The sequence below is a fragment of the Lutra lutra genome, chromosome 7 (assembly GCF_902655055.1).
Source record: "Lutra lutra chromosome 7, mLutLut1.2, whole genome shotgun sequence".
Lineage (NCBI taxonomy): Eukaryota > Metazoa > Chordata > Mammalia > Carnivora > Mustelidae > Lutra > Lutra lutra.
Window position 1 is genome coordinate 85,019,958 of NC_062284.1, and position 19,376 is coordinate 85,039,333.

Here is a 19,376-nt window from a genome sequence, read left to right on the forward strand (position 1 = left end):
ATTCCGGCTAGCCGTTATGAAGGTAAAATTGCCTGCATTTTCAGTGACTATGGTAAAATATCTGAGAAGTTGGGGTGTATCCTAACAAGGGAATTCAAATTCCTTTTTCATGATTTGCTAAGATAACCTAGGTTTATGCTTATATATCTCTCCACTAATCATATAGTTGCGCTTATTAAGCCTGAAAACATATTAAAGACAAATAGACAAGAGAAATATAAATGTCATGGATGTAAGTGATAAGAATATTTTTATTGTATTATTAAATACCATATCTTTTTCTTTCACTGTTACAAATTTGTAGATACTACATGAATGATGATACATAATTTATATTTTATAGTTTGCCCGTATGATGTATTTACACATGCAGTTAGTACTGATGTCATGCTACATTTCCTTAGGAGAAGTCCATTCAAAACAAAATATGAACAAAATGTGAGCAGCTTATTTACTGTAGGAAAATATTTCTAGAGGGTGGAATGAATACCAACCTGCACCAGCAAGTTCAGTATTAATAACATTAGATTTAATTTAGACTCCTGGGTCATGTTCCCTTTTCTTTTAAAATACACATAATTTAAGCAACACCTTTGTATCAGAAAAGTTTTTTCTTCCTCTCCATCCCCCTCAATTACCCTCTTTTTGGTACTCAGGAAAGAACACAGATATACCAGGATCCAGCAGCCAATATACAGGGCCACAATCTCAAAACAAAAATGGCATTTAACAGTGATACCATTTAAAAAGCAAAACCTCAGAAAAATATTTGGAAGCTAAGCACAAATCAAAGGTCAGCACAGTGATTTTTCTGTATATGAGATATATCATGGCATCATCTGCACAGCCAAGAAATGAGGCATTGCTTTGGGAAGAAAAAGTTAATGCTAAAATTATGTCAGTTGGAATTTGAGATGCTAAAAGACCATTTATTTTAAGTGTTTTAGTTTCATAACATAAATAATCCATAATATCCTATTATTAAGATTTGCAACTTTTGTTGTAACTTTACAAATGCTTAAATTTAAAAATTTACATTTGTAAAAAAAATTATATATTTACTGAGCCATAAAGTTGCAATGGGGCACAATAAATAAAATAATGAGACTATCTGTCCAATTATAATTTGGCTCAAAGTTAATCATGAAATTAAAAGTAAAACTGCTTAGACATAATTAGCCAGGAAGGTAAAGGGTGTGGAATAAAACTACACCCCCCCTAAATATGGCAGCTTAGAGTGTGGGGGGGGGAAAGAACTGAATAAACAACCCAAATCTAAAATATTAAGTTACAAATTATTTAAATCCAGTGTTTTCTAAAATAAATGTTCAGGAAGAAACATGCATGTTATGGCAAACACGAAGCCCTGAAAGGGTTAACACTATGTTCATGCTAAGGTGGTTACTGCTGATTACACTGCTAGGCTGCTTGTCTCCTTAGGATTTATTGGCTGAACCAGAGGATCGACGCAGCTTCATGGACATGCGGCTTTTGCTAGATCGAGGAGACATTGGAGAGGCCAGGTCAGCCCCGTCTACCTGCGTTGCTGTGGGAGTTTCACTGGATAGAATCTCTGGGTAGGAGCCTGTGGGAACAGCAAGAGCATTAGTCCAAGTCGTCCGGCATCCCATCTCGTAAGAAAGAATCTCTCTGCTCCTGATTTGTAGCATGGGTCCCAACCCTTAATGAAGTCTTTTCAGGGGAAAAAGTAAGAGCAAAACTTGCCTATTAGAACAGCCTACTAACATTTTATTTAAACCCCAGTAATCTGGCGGCTCAGGTAATCATATTAGCAAGAAAGCACCAATCATTATTTCCAGAGCCAGAACTAATCAGAGAGCTCCTCAGAAAAAAGCAATGGGAAGCAAAATCTTTGGGCCAGACAGAACAGGGATCCAAAGCATCATTAACATGCAGGGAAGGGCTTAAGAAGCAGGCGAGAAGGACCAATTCCTGTCTCTGGGGTACAGGGTATAACCAAGGAAAGGGCCTTTACTGCTCAAACTTGAAATTAATAGTACCAAATGGTTCCAAAAAGGAATTCAACACTATGTTGGGTATTTAAATACACTTTTAGAAAGGAGCAAAATAAACTCCTGGGAGAAGGGCTAACACAAGAACTCTTATCTGAAATTTAAATTAAAAAAAAAGACAAATTGACCCCTCAAAATGTCTCCATTTAAGAGATAAGCAATCCTTTTGTTTTCCTTAACTTAAATTTTTGTAGTTACTCTATCTAGTCACAGCAAGTAGGTAACCAGTAGAATAAAGATACAAAAATTTAGAAACAAACACAAATTCAAATTGGAAAATTTTGTGTGTCATTTACGAAATAGTTCTTTACCTCTGCACTTTATTTCTTTTCTTTCTTTTTAAAAAGATTTTATTTATTTATTTGACAGAGCTCACAAGTAGGCAGAGAAGCAGGCAGAGAGAGAGGAGGAAGCAGGCTCCCCGATGAGCAGAGAGCTGGATGTGGGGCTCGATCCCAGGACCCTGGGATCATGACCTGAGCCAAAGGCAGAGAGGCTTTAACCCACTGAGCCATCCAGGCGCCCCTGCACTTTATTTCTATGAATTATGATTCTCTTACAGTAATGCTACAAAACTTGGCACCTGGTAGGCTCCCAAATACGTAGTTATAAAAGATTAAAAATAAAAGCCCTTCAAAAAAACACACCAAAATCTGCAAACATACATTTTTTAAAATTCTGTGTATTTTAAGGCACTTTAAACCAGATTTTCTGGGCCTTACGTATGTGAACATTTTCTTTATGTCATAAACACACACATCACACAGGTTGCAGGCTTATTACGTATCTCCTCACTCTGCAGAAAAACTTTTGCCATGTTTGTTAACCAATGTAGCACCTCACAGAAATTTCAAGCACGGAAATAATCATACTAACACTTCCACTTAATGAGACATTTGTGCCTAAATTGAAGTTATAGCTACTGAACAATCAAAACTGTTCAATAAGGGGTACTGATCTTATAGAGATATATTACTAAGAATCTATCTTGGTAGAACCCTTCAAACTGTTTTTAAGGTGAAATGATATCATACTTAAGAACAAACATAGGGAAGAAGTATTTTCTCACTACTTGGAATCCACGTTAATTGTCTTTCTTTTCAAAGTAATTTCTCCAACATTCTTTCTTTTCTAACTGAAATGAGGTTGGCCTTCAAAATACAAGGAGAAGGAAATATATTTCTGTTCACCTTTACTCTTCCTGAAGATCTGAATTGGTTCATACTGGACCCATACTGGAAAACCTAGAGGAGAATATGAATCCATGGCCCTTTTTAGGGAAGCACTGCAGATGGATGGCAGAAGGAAGGTGAAGAGCGGTAGCTCATGCTTTTCTGATATGCATATTATTCCCGGCCAATCATGAGAGGCCTTCCCATGGCTGTTTACCTTGAGATGGCCAATGTTTTCTAGCGGAGGTTTTGGGAGGAAGAGAACTATCACTGCATTTCTTTCTTTGTTGTGAATGAAGAAATGGAGTAGCGAGCAGAAGTGAGAAAACAAAAGAGAAGACAGGTAACAGATATGAGAGACACAGTGCAGAATTGTACAGGTGTTAACCAAGGAGCAGAGAAAAGAGTAATCAAGTTTTTATTATGAAATTGGGCATGCAATGCATTAGGGTGATGGTGTTTCACAGTGGACAATGCTTTGTAAATTCAAATGTTATACTTACCAACTAACAAGTTCAAATAGGAAAAAAAAGAAAAGAAAAAAAGTCTATGAGAGATTCTATAAACATCTATCTTTTAAAGTGTTCATTGTACTGGGGGGCAGGTTATCCTAATCACTAAATCATAAAATCTCCAGAGCTGTACTGTCCAAAACAGTAAGCACAGCCACATTAAAACTAATTAAAAATTAACATTAAGTAAAAATTAAAATGTGGGTCCTTGGTGTACTAGCCACATTTTAAGTGTTGGGCAGCCACATGTGGTTAGAGCCAACCAAAATGGACTGTGCAGCTGTAGCGCATTTCCATTGTCATAGAAAGTTTTACTGGAGAATATTGCTTTAGAGGATGCCAAAATCATAGAATATTTTCTTCAAAAATAGCAATTTCTCCATGCCTCCCTTACTGCCTGCAGTGTGAAATCCCCCTTCAATAAACTGGGAGTCAAATCAGGCTTTTTAGTGTGTGTGGTATACAGCTTATCAGTACCTCCTCATGTTTTGGCAAATGATATTTGTGGTATATACTCAGCATATTCAACTCCATACTTGTAAAAGAGGACAGATCTCAGTTTTAGATGTAAAAGAATACAGTGATACCTACCCTTCTTCATTTCCCTATTCTGCCCAAGTATTGATTTCTATCACATGAGTCATAAAGAATGTTGCTTTTTTTAATCACTTCAATTATTAATATATCCTCAAGTGGCAAGTATCTGTGGGCTCCTACATCTGTTCATACTGTATCTCTAACATTCGTATAGTAGTCAGTACACAGTTTATCTTGATGGTGTAATTGATTCATATATTGTGCACTGGTTACAATGAACTATTACAAGTAACATGCTGAATATAACTTTGGGAGTCTATACAGATTATAAAAGGGAACTCAGTGGATTGTTCTTTATTGTGGCTTTGTTTGTACTGCTTGCTGACAGGTATGACTGGCTTAAAACTACTGAAGTTATTGGGTAAATAATAGCCTTTAAAAAAATATTGTGACTTTGAAAGTAGTTCCAGTGAATACTGAATTAAGAGGCACTGTGATGTGTTAGGAGGAACATGGGCATGGGTTAAACAGGCCCAGGTTAAATGCCAAATCTGGCATGTTACTAGCTATTGGATCTTGGGCAAACTGATCCAAGAGGTTTTTCATTTTGTTTTGTTTTTGTAAAATGGAGACAGTAGTAGTATTTTTCAAAGTTGTGAGGGATGAATGACTACATATGCAAAGATCCTGGCACATAGCAGGTACACAGTAAGTGTAGCTATATAATAAGCTACCAAACAGATAAGAGTAAAATTTAATAGACTTTGGATCAAAACAGATAAGGACTAGAAGGGACAGAAGTTAGAAATATTTTTGAAGAAAATGACCACTTACAAAATATAACCACTGAAATGTGGAAAACACAATATACTGTTTAGTTTTGAGGAAGTTAAAAGAATTTATCCACTCTTATGCTGATATTCCTCAAAATATAACCTTACTTATTAAAATTTATAGACTACCCCAGTAATCTTACAGCTTTAATATTGTTAAAGTAGTTGATTAGTGATTAAGATTAGCATGTATGCACCACTACTGATGTCATAAAGGAAACAATATATGATTTTTTTTTAAGTAATTCCTATGCCCAACATGGGGCTTGAACTATGACCCTGAGATCAAGAGTCACATGCCCTATTGATTGAACCAGCCAGGCACCCCTAAAATTAAACAGTACAGGAATACAGGCAAACAAAGTGGTTTAATTTTGAAAATATTCAAAAACTGCCATTATGGCAGACTTAGAACATATTAGTCTAGAGCTTGTCATATTTTATCTCCTTACAAATAGAGAAACTGGGTTTTGTGGATAATAAATGAAAGAATTAGGATTTAAATCCAGATCAGTCTAATTCCAAAGCCCATACCTCTCCCATGGCAACCTTAGCTATTTAAAAAAAAAACAAAAAACAAACAAAAAAAAAAGATTTTTTTCCAGTGGGTAGAAAAGTAGAGTCTTTAAAATAAGCTTCAACAATTTCTAACTTGTAAATATGACAGGTTGTAGGGAAATTTCTCTCTCTCAACAGCAAGAAGGGACTGAAAATATTTAGATTACATGGGTAAGTACATAAGTAATAGTAAATATAATACCCTGACTCTAAAGTCAGACTTGGCTTTACCAAGAATCAGGTGACTCTGGGTAAGCTTTTCCCCCACCCTCCCATAGAACTGCATGAAGATTAAATGAGAGAATGTATGTATAGTACTTAGCACAGTGCCTAGCACTCAGTAATTGTTCAATTATTCTTTTATTATTTTCATTACAAAAATTTTACATCTGAATGAATGTTCTATGTGGAAACTGAACCTAGTAATTATTATCACAAAAGGTTAATGGGACTTTAAGACTGATATTATTTGCCTCTCAGACAACACATAATAAGCCAAATTTTCAAGTTCAAAATGCTGAAAACAGGATACAATTTGGCTGCTTCTAATTTCAGGCTAGCCTAGTGATACATAAATATGATCAGGAATCTGTTTTAAAAACAAAGCAAACAAACATATAGCTTCTGTTACATGTTGAAGGAAACTGATTATTGGCAACTTACAAATAATATTTAGGGTATACTTAAATAACTATCTTCTGAGGGGCTACATTGTGTTCTTTCAGATCATTTCAAAGCCTGGGAAGGGGAGGAAAGTTTAAAATAACTTTTAAAGAGGGACACCAATTTTATAAGGTTATCTAAACTAATGGTTAAATTTTGATGATTTGAAGATCCAAAGAGATAGATCTGACAATCGTAATACTATCCCATCTGCATGTGGCAATACAGATTTTGTGAATTAAGTGCAAAACTGAAATTAGAATGAAGATTAGATGCTACTAGGTCTTCATCATCACTTTATCTAGATTATCTCTTATTTTCATGGCAAAGAAATATTTGAATCTAACTACTAATTTTCATTAAATAGGAAACTGTATGTAACCTAAAGGAACCTAAATTGGTCTGTATGTAGAAATACACATATATTTATGTGTGTATGTATATATAGATGCATAATAGAGGAAAAACACCAACCAACTCTCTAATATTTAGAGTGCTAAAATTTCTAACTTAATTTGTAGAAAAACAATAAATCCGAAGGGAGGTATTCACTTAATTAAAATAACAATACTAGAGGTAATTCTAGATATACTACACCATAAGCATTCAAAATATTTGTGGCTGATCACAGTAAAAAAGACATTAATACTGGAAGAAATCATAGGTATATTTTTGATGTTGACATAGAGGAAGACAATTTTTAATATTTACTGTGTATCTTCAGCAAAACATGATCCTGTTTCTTGTTGCTGGCATTCTAGAATTTTATTAAAAAAAAAAACAAAAAACAAAAAAGACTTGAATGTGATGTTGGGGAAGAATATCTAAATTTTGAACTGGTTACCAGTGTACTCTGGTGAAAGAAAGGAGTAATTTCACTTTAAAGTTTAGAGTCAGAGGAGAGATGTTGATAAATATAAAAAAGTTTAAAAAGGAGGTCACTGTAAAACTTTTGATATTTTCCACACACATGCCTGACAAAGATAAAGGGATTTTTTTCCTGTAATTTTTTTTTAAATAAAGGACAAGAAAAATCTAATAATGGTTTAATGTAGTTACAGGAGATCAACAAAGTGTGACATCACAATATCTCCTTCAATGACCTTAGGGATAAAAATAATTTCCCTTAAGTATCAGTCTACTGTCACAGAGTCCATTTTGAAAAAATACAGTTATGAAATTTATGGATCAACTATGATACACCAAAAATATTTTTCATACTTATTTAAATAATACTAAAAATTATCCAGAATAATCTTCTCTTGGATTTCAATTCAAACAGCTGGTACATTAGTGTTAACCAGAAAGCAGGTTTTAGATCATCTTGAACCAAGTTAAGTAAACTTAAAAAAAGAAGAAAAAAAAGTATTTTTCCACACTATGCTACAGAATGGAATTATATAATAGGACTGGCTAGAAAGAATATATTTATTATATGATCATACTGGCATTTCTTTAAAACTTAATTACAAATTATTGCATTTGTTATCATTTAGCATATCATTAGGCACATGGAATATGCACAGGAGAATCAAATGTTGATTATCAACTGCAACTATGAATGCATTTCTTCAATGTGACAACTAAATTTTATTATTATGCTAAAAAAGTAAAAGTGAACCTAAAAAACTTCACACTATTATGTAATTTTTGCAAACCATAAGTCAGGTCCCTATTGCTATTAAGTGCTTATTTCACTTCCTTCTCCCACTTCGACTTATAACTTTAAAGGGAGTTCTATGTGTATGAAGTGGTTTGTGATAGAATAATCAAAATCTGAGATGACCAGAAGAAAAAGATAATCATTCTTCAGATGTCATAATGTTTTTGCTCCTACAGAAGGAGCAAATATTTCGCTTTTTTAGTATTGTGTTGAATTGAGAACCACTCTGATAAACATATTTTATCTTTTCTAAGTATTAGAGTCTGCAAAAACAAACAAACCCAAAAAACCCCTCCAAATATATTCAGTAATACTGGGACGAGTTATTTACAGATAAAAACATCCTTTTAAAAACATAGACTGCATGTTTTTTAATGGTTCCTAAGGGCAAAGACAACTTAAAAAAATTACCTAAGAATAATTTGTAGCATAGTATTAAGTGTATGTTAAAATTCACATATTCATTACTATTGAGATAATGAAATTTTAATGAAGTAGTAAAATACATGAAAAATGAAGCCAATAGAACCTTGACTTTTTCTGTCTCAGAAAGCAAGAATACTACTTCCCATATTCTATATCTGGCCAGACGTGCAGGATAATATACACAGTCTGAAGACACTAAGTAAAAAGAGGTATATGAAGGACTCCAGTTGATAAACAACGACAACATGAAAACTGATGGCTTTTATAAATGTAAGGAGGAAAGTTAATCTGAATATTGTCTTACTATCAATATTTTTCAGTTGTGAAACTTATGATTCGACTATGTGATATATGAAAGTGTTATTCACACCTGTTTTAATAATGTAGTCTGGTATTTTTCAGATATTCTCTTACTAAAAAATGAAATTTCCAGTTGTACCTAACCAGTTTTTGTTTTATTAATTTACTTTTAGTATCTTTTTTTTAAAGCATCATTCTTAATGCCAAACTGAGTTATTTTAGATTGTCAATCCACTGAAGTGAATCTAAAGACTTTTTAACCTCTTTCTCTTTCAAAAGAATCAACCTAGTCTATATAATTTTCCTCTTTCCTAGGTCTTTTATATTAATTGGGAAAGGGCTCTAAGATTTTTTGGTAAGATTATTTTTATAATGGCCAATTATATGATGACAGGAATGGAAACTTTATTTTTTTTCCCAAAATGAAGTAGGCCAGAAAAGGACTACTATGCCTCTTAAACTTATTTAATATAAAGAAAACTTACATATCATAAAGAGAATTTGAAGGTTTCTTATGATGAGTTCAAATATATTATTTTTTCCTGCTCCCTTGAACACCATTAAAATAGTCATCTTTGTATTTCAGGTGCCTAGTACTTTGGCACATAACAGAGTAAGTATCTGATGAGTTAAGATATCCAATAACAATGCAACACATTACAAAATACAAAGACACACCATTTCGGCTCAGTAGTACTATATTTTTCATGCTGAGAAACAAAAAAAGTCAATACAAGAAGGTGTAACTAATTTCAACCAACGGCTGCTTCTAATTATTAGTTATTTTTATCCCAGAACCAGGGTTAGTGTTTCATGCAGACCTGGGTTAGTAACTAGAATTCTGGAAGAAATTTAGTGACAATTTCTGAGTTTAGTATGAATGAGGGCAATGTTAAGTTTGCTTATTGTCTGAATTACAAGCTTAGTGCTTGCTAGTTTTTAAAAAAGGAAATGGGGAAAGAACAAAGGGTGTTTTGGTTGACACTTTGTCTTACCTTCAGATAAACAGAACTGATATTTAATGATCTAAAGAGGGAAAATAAAATAAATGAAACAATCATAAGGAGTGCAAAGTATCACAGAAAAGGAAGGCCATGAGTCAATTTATTTTCTTACTGATTTTTTTTTTCAAAATTAGTTAATTGTAAAAATGCAGTACCCTCTTATAGTCTTTAAATATTAAAAAATAATTTACTGTACCAAGCACTTCTAAATCTAGACAGTTGTTTAACTGTATTTGTAAAATTATAGACATAAGGCAATATTCTTGGCCATAAAATTTGATCCTCTAAAGGCGAGGAAGAGTATGTGCTCAACTTGTGTTTCTTTTGCAGATACTTCAGTAATGATCCCCTGAAACACAACAGTCACTGGCCAGTAGCTCAGATAAAATGTGGTGCATGTACTTTTATGAAGATTGTTGACTTCTAAAGGAACTGCATTTAGGTAAAAGAAAGCATAAATTAAATTTATAGGCCAAATTCAGCTCTTAAAAAAAATGAAAAACATATTTCAATGACTGGAGTTTTATTCAAGCAAGTTTTCTACTATTTTAAGGGTTTAGAACAAAAGGGTATTGCATTTCAAGTTCCAGTAATGACAAGTAACTAATACTCGCTTTTCATCTTACCGGCATCAGATGGTAAGTGATGGTAGGGAGCTGGAGAGAAAACCTGTGCTGCAAAATCTTCAAATGTTGTTGGTTCTAAATGGTGCTGGACAATTGTTTGCAGGTATCGTGCTCTCTCTTCATAGCTGATTTCCTTCAGTTAAGGATGTACATAAATGCAGCTTATAGTGGAAAAGAACAAAACTTATCCAAAAGGACTACTCTGATTGCTAAGCTATTACTTCTTAATAAATGTATTCACTTCTCACATATCATTTCAAAGTATGGCTTTTTAAAGAGCAAAAAAATACTGTTTTTAACATAAGTTTACTCTTCAGGTGATACCACTATACATGGCAGCTTAAGAGGGAGATATTTATTAGAAAACAATGATAATATAACTAAACTGTTGAAAGAAAGAAAGGTAACCATTTACTTGAGAAAGGATTCAACTGCTATCAGGTCAGCCTAGGATCATTTTATCTTATTAAATTGGCTTCAATCTGCAGGTTACTCTGAAAAGCCACACAATAAATATTAGAATGCTGCTTAAAATACTGTCTGTAATTCTAGATTTTTCATTTATAAAGACTTATTGTGAGAAATTCCTGCATATCTTCTTTTTCTAAAATCCCTGTATTTTCCCAACAATTGTTCTCATTTTGAATGGAAGACTACTGTTGCTGTAATCCTTGAATAACTCCATGTGGTTAAGATAAAAACACAGTTGAATCTGTATGTCAGGAAAAAATATCTAGTCAATTATAACACTGAAACAAGCAGGAATATTTGCAAAGAGTCCACAGGACTCCTAAATACCGTCTAACAAAGCATCTACAGGGCACTGACACTGACAGAAAAATACTGTACTTCCCTTTCACCACATTTTCTTCTCTGATATTATTGACAAGCAACCAGTACCTTGAAGTGTTGTTGCTTTGAAACAACCCACTCCAGGCTTCCTGTTTCAGCAGGCCTGATTGTGCTGTTAGCACAGAGAGGGCGAGAAAGAGAGAGAATATTTCTGTTGTTCACGAAAGCAACTATGGAAATGGCTGTCAAAATGTAGAGCAGCAGGCAGCAACATACAATTATCAGGAAAAACTCACATGCTGACTTCATGTCGTATAGTCCTGAACTGAGAAATCAGTTAACCTTTCTTCTACAACTTTTAAAAGTTTTCCTGCTGTATCAGTGTGCTATGTTGACAGGCTTTACAGAAGACATTTCTATAAGTATGAAGGCTAATAAAAATTTGCCTATTGATTTTTTTTTCATCACTGGATATTTTTCAAAACCCATTATTTTCCTCAAAACTCTTTATTTTTTTAAAACTGCAATTCAATTACTGTAGCTCTTCATTTCTAGAAATTGTAAACTAATCCTACAACCAACGCCAAGAAAAAAAATTTGTAAGGAAGATAATTTAAAGTGATAATTCAGTTGGAGCTAACACAGCCATAGTTACAAAAGGTTATTGATTAAGAAGAGGCAAAAAGCTAAGAGTTAAAGGTAAGACTATACTCATTAGGTACTTAGACTGTGCTGTCTTTTGCTTGAGTACTCTCTTCTCGAATTACAACTTATTTTATGCATTAAATGTTGAAATCTGAATTCTAATTTCTTGGCACCCATTATTTTCAATTCTGTACACTGGGACTGAACTTTGAAGAATTCTACTTCTCAGGAGAAAATGCTGTATTAAAATGATCAGTGGAAAGGATTTTATGGAAGAAACAGATATTTTTGAATGTTATCTTAGAAAAGTAATATAGCACACTTTAAAAAGGAGGTATATGGTTATAAGTGGATGAGGATGAAACTGATGGTTCAATCTAAATAATACCACATATCTCAGAACTTGTTGGAAAGTACTTTTTTCATTGGGGGAGATTCACAGCTGCCGAATTTTCTGCAGTTAATAGAGTCCTTTGATTCACAGCAGTGCCCCTTGTACAAAAAATACTGGCCTTTGTGTATTACCAGAAACTAATTTTCTATTTGGCTGAAAAGGGAAAAATGGGGTTATTGCTTCTCCCTCCTACAGAGCTTTTCATTATGCCTGATGCACTCAACTTCTAAGCTCTTCTGAGAAAAAAAATAACTGAAGAGGCAAGAGGTAGAAAAATGAGCTTGTTAGCACATTAGAAGTGAAGTATCTTGGTGGGCCCTAGAAATTCCCAGTGGTGTGTTAACTTATCACTCTATGCATGCTGGCACTGATAGTCTCCCAATTGATCACTCTCTTTTCGCACCAAAGGTGCTGCCAGGAAGCAAAGGCTGAAGGCCCACAGGAGAACAGTCTGCTATCAAAACAAGCTGTTTTTAAAAGTCTGCTTGAATGGGTAAAATGCTTCATGAAAAGTAGGGTGGGCACACCTACCTGCTTTTAAAATGCTCTACTTTCAGAGGACCTATAAATGAAATATTTTACTTTATCTTATTATATTTAGAGTTTACACAAAAAAATTAGGCAGAGAGAAAGCAAATGTTAATATTTCTAAGGCCAGGAGGGTATTTACAGTGTAGTAAAATTTAATAAAAGCATGAATATCTACATACAATACATATGGAGTACAATTCTATTTCACTATTACAAAACTCCGAAGAAACTCAAATATAAAGAAAGATGTATAAACTGAAATTACCCAGCTACAAAGTATTCATTTTGTATAAAAACACAGGATTTTCTTTTTAGTTAAAAAAATCTTAAGTATAATGATGCTCTAAAATGGTTTTTAAAAGTTCAAGTCTAGGTGGCAGAGTCAGTGAAAAAATTAGTGGTTAAATTTAAATGAAAAAACCATAGCACTTTTCACAAATTAGGCAGGCTAATGTCTGCAAGTTCCTTTTTGGGCGGTTGTCTATGGTAACTCACCTTCTAAAAGCTAAATATTCTTTATAATTTTCCAAGTTTGATGTAGCCAAATCAACATTGAAACAAGCCAATCTAATCTACAGTACTTACACTCCTCCCCACTTCTAGAAAAGAGATATAAGGAACTCTAACTACTTAAACCACAGTTCTGAGTCCATAAACAGGAAATTTCGTGATTGAGACGATGATAAAATCAGTTTATGGAGCATAAGGAATAACAAAGAGGACATTGGGAGATGGGGAGGAGAAGTGAGTTGGGGGAAATCGGAGACTGTGGACTCTGAGAAATAAGATGAGGGTTTTGGAGGGGAGGGGGGTGAGGGGTAGGGTAAGCCTTGTGGTAGGTATTAAGGAGGGCACATATTACATGGAGCACTGGTGTGGTGCATAAACAATGAATTTTGGAACACCGAAAAAAAATTAAGACAAAACAAAACAAAAAACAGTGCTGTTAGCATCTACAAATGGTAACCATAATCCAAAGTGGTTAATTCCTCTATCTCCTCATAATAGATCAGACACTTAACTCCTTAAAAGGCAACTCTCTAGGGAAGAGTTATTAGTACCTATAAATTGAGTGGCATACACAAACTTGATCGCTAGCAACAACTGGATAGCTCAAGCTTTATTCCTACTGTGAGTGCATGTTGCCATTGGCACTGAGATTAAAAAACAAAACAAAACAAATGGGTGAGATGACAGGGAATGGTAAAGAAATTCAAAGCAAAATTTGAAGTACAAGTCTAAATTGAATTAAGGTTTTTGTTGTAAATTTAAAACAACCCAAGCCAAAACAAGCTAATAAAACACCCCTTGATGAGGGAGACTTTTAGCTGGTAGGAATCTTTAATACAGAACTAGCCAATCAAAAGAAATAACACACAGGTGCTGCAATCACAGCAATATAATTATCCACTAATCCTCCTTGCTTCTACTTTCTGCAGAAGCAGGAAAGGGGGGAAGGAATATTACTATTCTAAAAATAATAAAGGGAATTAAACATTTTTTCTAGTATAAACACTTTAATCTGTGCTTCATTTGCATTAACACTGCTATTCATTTTAGGTAACTACTCCTGATTTTAAACCTACAGATGAAATTATTTATGGCCCTCTGTCACTGTGTCAATACCAGCTGTCAAGAAACTGGGGTTCAATTTCAGCCTGGTCCTAGAAAGAGAAGCATGAGTTCTCCACGCAGCAGTATATGTTAGATGGGGGTACCACCACCTGCTCCTATTTATGTAACAGGGATGCTGAAGATAAAGGATATAAATATAGGGTAACCCAAAAGTCTGCCTACATCTGTGTTAAACATAGTTTTTCTGACTTTTGGTTCAAGTCTCTGTAAATAGCAGGTGCTGTCTCCCTGAGGGCAATTTTCAACATCTGTTTAAGGAATATACCTGCATTCATATGCAAGAACTCCGACAATATTTCTTGTTTGTGGTATGTACAGAGAGACTTTTGACTTATTCTGATGACAGAGAAAATGATTTCTCATGAGAAAAAGACAAAATGAGGAAAAGCTACTACAGAAGAATCATTAGTACACTTTTCAATTTTACCAATGCATAAGGAGGATATAGAAAAGGTAGGTTTGGTTTTAAAGAAGCAACAACCTTTCATTCTCTACAACCATTTTCTTAATAATCGAATGTAATTGTGAACTGCTTTTACTTAAAGTTAGGAAGGGAAAAACCTTCAGTTTTGTGATCACTAATTCCAAAGCATGCCCAATAGGTTTTATAAACATTTAGCTCAACTGTAATTGGTAACTAGTCTCCAAAAAGTGGATGTGTGTGTGTGTATGTATAATGTACATAGCAAGAATGAGTATAAAGTATTTTTCACCAAAAGTAGTTCTGAAAATTACAATTTTAAGTATATGTCTGAGACCTATCACTGCTTAATTTCCTCTTAAGTTCAGATTTAATGTTTTCTTTCTTAAGCAAGAAAGAAATATTGGCTCCTTTTTAAGTAAAGGCAAAGTGTTAAGTGTTCATATCTACACTCAATATCATGGCCTCAGAGATTTAAGACCCATTCTGAAATTCCTAAATTAGTAATGCACTGTCTGCACTCAGATATTTCTGTGGCTTCACTGCTGTTTTAATGCTTAAGGATTTTTTCTCCCTTCTCTGTATGGAAGATTCCAAGAACAGTAATTGTAGGAAGAGGGAGGAGAGTTCTGCCTCCTGACTTAAAATATGGAGAGCACTACTTAAAATATTCACCAAGTTTGTAAGACGATTGTGGTGGGAGTTTTCATATCACAGAACTCGACAAATGCCACAAATCAGGGCCTAACACTGTTCTCAGAGCCAGTTGTTTAACACTAAGTATGCCTTTTTCTTTGTGCTTGTCCTCCAAGTGGGGAGACTAATATCACAGGAGCAGAGACCATGTCCTTTTTATTTTTACATATCTAGTACCTAACACAAGACCCAGAAGTACTCAATGACTGTTAATAAGTTATAGAAGGAATGAATAAAGGTGGGCTGATAGCTGATAAGGAGACCATTATGCACACAACCTCCTTCCATTAATCCCAGTTTGGCTCTCCAGAAGCAAAACCCTTTGGGGCCATTATAGTTGGGACTTTGCTATGACTGGATTTAGAGACAGAGTTTGAATCTTCCTGTGAGAGTGGTTCCACCCCTACCCCTGATCTTGCTGCCTTCTTTGGAAGAGGAAAAAGCGAATAAAACATGTATGTATGTATATACACATAAAGTATAATATTAAAAAAAACTAATAACTTCCCCCCCAAATCCTAAATGCCTAAAACAGAAATTCTATAAATCTTGGGAGTAATTACAACTCATTACAATTTAGCACTGAAATATTTTGCCCCACTGGTTGTCACAATTTTTTAAATTTAAAGAAATCTTTAAAATTTTCATAAGTTCTACAATGGTATAAGGCAAGAAATTTAGTTAACAAACTAATTCTATTCATTTCAGTGGCCCTCTGTAAAGAAAGGAGAAAGGGAAGAAATGCTGAGAAACTCTCTAGATAAAAATCAAATGAAGGGTAATTTCAAAACTATTTTAGGCAGATTTCTTTCTCTCTTTATTTTTAAGGCAGATTTCTAAAACTGCTCTGGTACATTATAAGAATAGATGTAACAATACTCTTGAAAAATAATATTCAGAAATTTAAACATTCAGGTTTTGAAAAAGGCTCTCTTGAGAGGGTTTATCCCAGGGCATCATTTATTGGGACTATTTTAGGACAGTATGATCTAGAGAAACAATCATCTGCCAGTATTACTTTCAGGAAAGTTAGCAAAATCTGCAAAATGTTTATTCAGCAATAAGCTTTGCCTGGATGGAGAATACAGACAGATTTGCTCGGAAAAACAAAGCTGCTGATCTGTAGAGTTGGCACTAGAACCTTGGTCATTTAATAGTCCAGTGCTCTTTCTATATCCAATCTCAATGATTTCAGTTTTGTGTGGGAAAAGAAAAGGCATAGAGACATTTTAGTTAGCTCAGGGATGACCAGCACAAAGACTGTTAGCTTAAATTTGAAGACCGCCATTTTTGAAAAGTGTTTGTTTATATACTAGATATCGTACACAATACAGGAAAAATCCTTGGCATGCTCTAATTAAAAATGAGAAAATAAAGCACATTTGGATTTTTAGTTCTAAAAGGCCTTGAAATATCCTCAAATATTCTGAAGCACTGTCATTACACAGGGTCTTGGAGAAATACTGAAAAATAAGAATTTCATGGAGATACAGGATATATGTAGATATATTTTGTAAGTACATCTCAAGGATCACATGGCTATTAGCAGTAGTAAAGGGTCATATTTTCTTGAAATATACAGGGCAACTAAGTACCCCATGGCCTAGGCACTTCTCATTTATGAGAGTAAACTATACTTGCTTACATTATAAAGCAAGATCTAGTAAATTAATACTCCATTTCTTTCCTACAGTAGCTAATTTCTTCAAGACACATGCAGTGTTGCTCACATAAAGTAAAAATTTCCCCTAAGTAATAGGAATGAATCTTGGTATTAATATTGTTTATCTGCACTACCTTAATAGAAATTCTTAAAGTCTGCAACAGGTTATAACAAATTATTGTGTATAATTTTTATGATGCATTATACTAATGAAATTCTTTAGTAGTTGCTACTATCTATGCAATGAAGGAAAAGCTGTGATTTGTCAGAGTAGACAAAGCTGGGCTTTAATCCATCCTTTTAACCATACTGCCAAGTCTATATTGTTTTCACTGCGTCTCAATTAGGAGACAGGCAGGACACCTGGTACTTCTTTATCTAAGTCCCATGGGCTGCCAGATGACTCAAAATCCATAACAGGTGCTAAGGCAGTGTGAGGATAGTCCTATTATTGAAAGCTGGAGTTGAATAAAATTTGGACCATATATAATTGCTCATAAATCAGTCAATTACTAAATGAAAACATTAAGTAAAAAGTTGATAAGCCCAATTCTACCAAAGTTCATGTAAATACATTTAAAAAGATTAACCTTAAATAAATAGGATTAAAAATTTAAACCTCCCTAAAGGTTCTGAAAATCCTTCCTGATTTAATAATCCATAATCACTGGTGGTTTCTAAAAAGCACTAACATGATTATGAAATATGTATATTCCACTTTCATGAAAGTTGTATGAAGTAAAACACCTAAAAGAAAAACCGAGTTACTTAGATTTCAAATTTAATGAAGTTAAAATTTTAGATTTTTATTCTTGGTAAGATGTTCTTGAAAATATTATCAATAGTAATAACAAGACTTTCATAGTTAACAGAATCACAAGTATTAGTCTAAGACTTTAATAAACATTGGGGGATGACTAAAAACACTTTGTATTGTTCCTTTTCAGAACAAAAATTTCAGTGCATTAAAATTGAGGAAATGAATGTATATGTTTGAACTAAACACTAAACTTGGATTCTTGCTAGAAGATTGCAAAAAGGAAAAAAAGTAAGTGAAATTTTACAGTGTACAATTACTTATGTGTTATCTCTACCTAAATGTGTACTAACTTAATTAAGATTTTGTTTAAATGCTCTAATTATCAGGAATACAGAAAAAGTGATTTATTATCATGGTAAGTAGTTACAAAGTACAACAAACTGTCATTTAAGACTGTGTCATAGAATCTATGATAAACAGTATATTGGCTTAAACTAATGCACTATATGCCCCTAGGGAATTATGGGCTTAGAGACTGGACTTTAACATCAAAATCTACCCATTAATCTTGACTTAAATATAATCTATTCTGCAGTAAAAGGAAGAATGGGCATTCAATGAATTACTGTTTTTGAAATACTGCACTGGTGCCCATTTACTAACAGTGTTTAAGGGGACATGAGGAGATGGACAACTAGTAAATTTTACAGACTGTTACTATTTCACAAACATGCATTTGATTTTTCACCAACTTAGCAAGACTATCCCATTTAAAAAAATTTATAAATTAACGGACATGTTGCAGAAATTATAATACTGCAATATAATTTAGTCAACTTAGGTTCAGCTGAAATCATCATCTATGGAAATATGCTATAGGGTCAGGATCCTGGAGGCTGAAGTAAGTTGAAGTAGCTCATTGTTTCTTTGCATCAGAACCACCAAATACTGGATTAGACCAACCAGAAAAAATGGAAAGGCCAGCAGTAGTGTATACAAATACCAGGGCATACAATGCTTCATAAAAAGGGAAACATCCCTCTTATTTTTAAATATACCTGAAACAGACTTCAAGGAGAGAGAGAAAGAGAGAGAACCAGAAATGATTGAAATAGTTATCAGCTATTCATTTAAACGATAAATCTGGTATTTAATCCTAAGATTTGAGGACTAGTTTATCTACAGTGGATTATTTTAGCACTTGCAATTGTTATGCATAAGATTAATTTACATTTCTATATTAATGTAGCTTGTAGGTATTCAGATATTTGGAAATTCTAAAAAAAAACACAGCATAAGGGAAATTAAGCCAAATTTGTGTTTAACTTTATCTGATATATGGACTGTGCTAGTTTAAATCCATTTTCCCTTATTCTAAATTAAAAAATTTTTTATGAAGATTAAAAAAATACATTTTCATCTAAACATAAAAAAATATCATATCAAAACTGACTTTTGCTCTGTTATAATGCCATGTTAACAAGGAATTACTACAGGTGGTTGCTTAAGTAT

The 19,376-nt window shown here is 33.7% G+C and overlaps 1 protein-coding gene across 14 annotated transcripts in view; it reads right to left on the minus strand.

The window, feature by feature from the left end:
* Positions 1 to 233: 233 nt before the first annotated feature.
* The window catches only part of RALGAPA1 (Ral GTPase activating protein catalytic subunit alpha 1), a 261,885-nt gene continuing 242,742 nt past the window's right edge, over positions 234 to 19,376 (minus strand). For 5 of the 14 annotated variants that reach the window (XM_047736013.1, XM_047736005.1, XM_047736010.1 and 2 more), the window contains 4 exons: positions 10,328 to 10,452; positions 6,783 to 6,785; positions 3,224 to 3,277; positions 234 to 1,585 (listed from right to left, as the gene is read on the minus strand). In XM_047736013.1, the coding sequence (XP_047591969.1) occupies positions 1,437 to 1,585; positions 3,224 to 3,277; positions 6,783 to 6,785; positions 10,328 to 10,452 (331 nt within the window). In that variant the 3' untranslated portion in view covers positions 234 to 1,436. Of the gene's footprint in view, positions 1,586 to 3,223; positions 3,278 to 3,422; positions 3,488 to 6,782; positions 6,786 to 9,692; positions 9,724 to 10,327; positions 10,453 to 19,376 lie in introns of all 14 variants that reach the window. The other 9 variants (XM_047736014.1, XM_047736012.1, XM_047736003.1 and 6 more) reach the window with 6 other exon arrangements.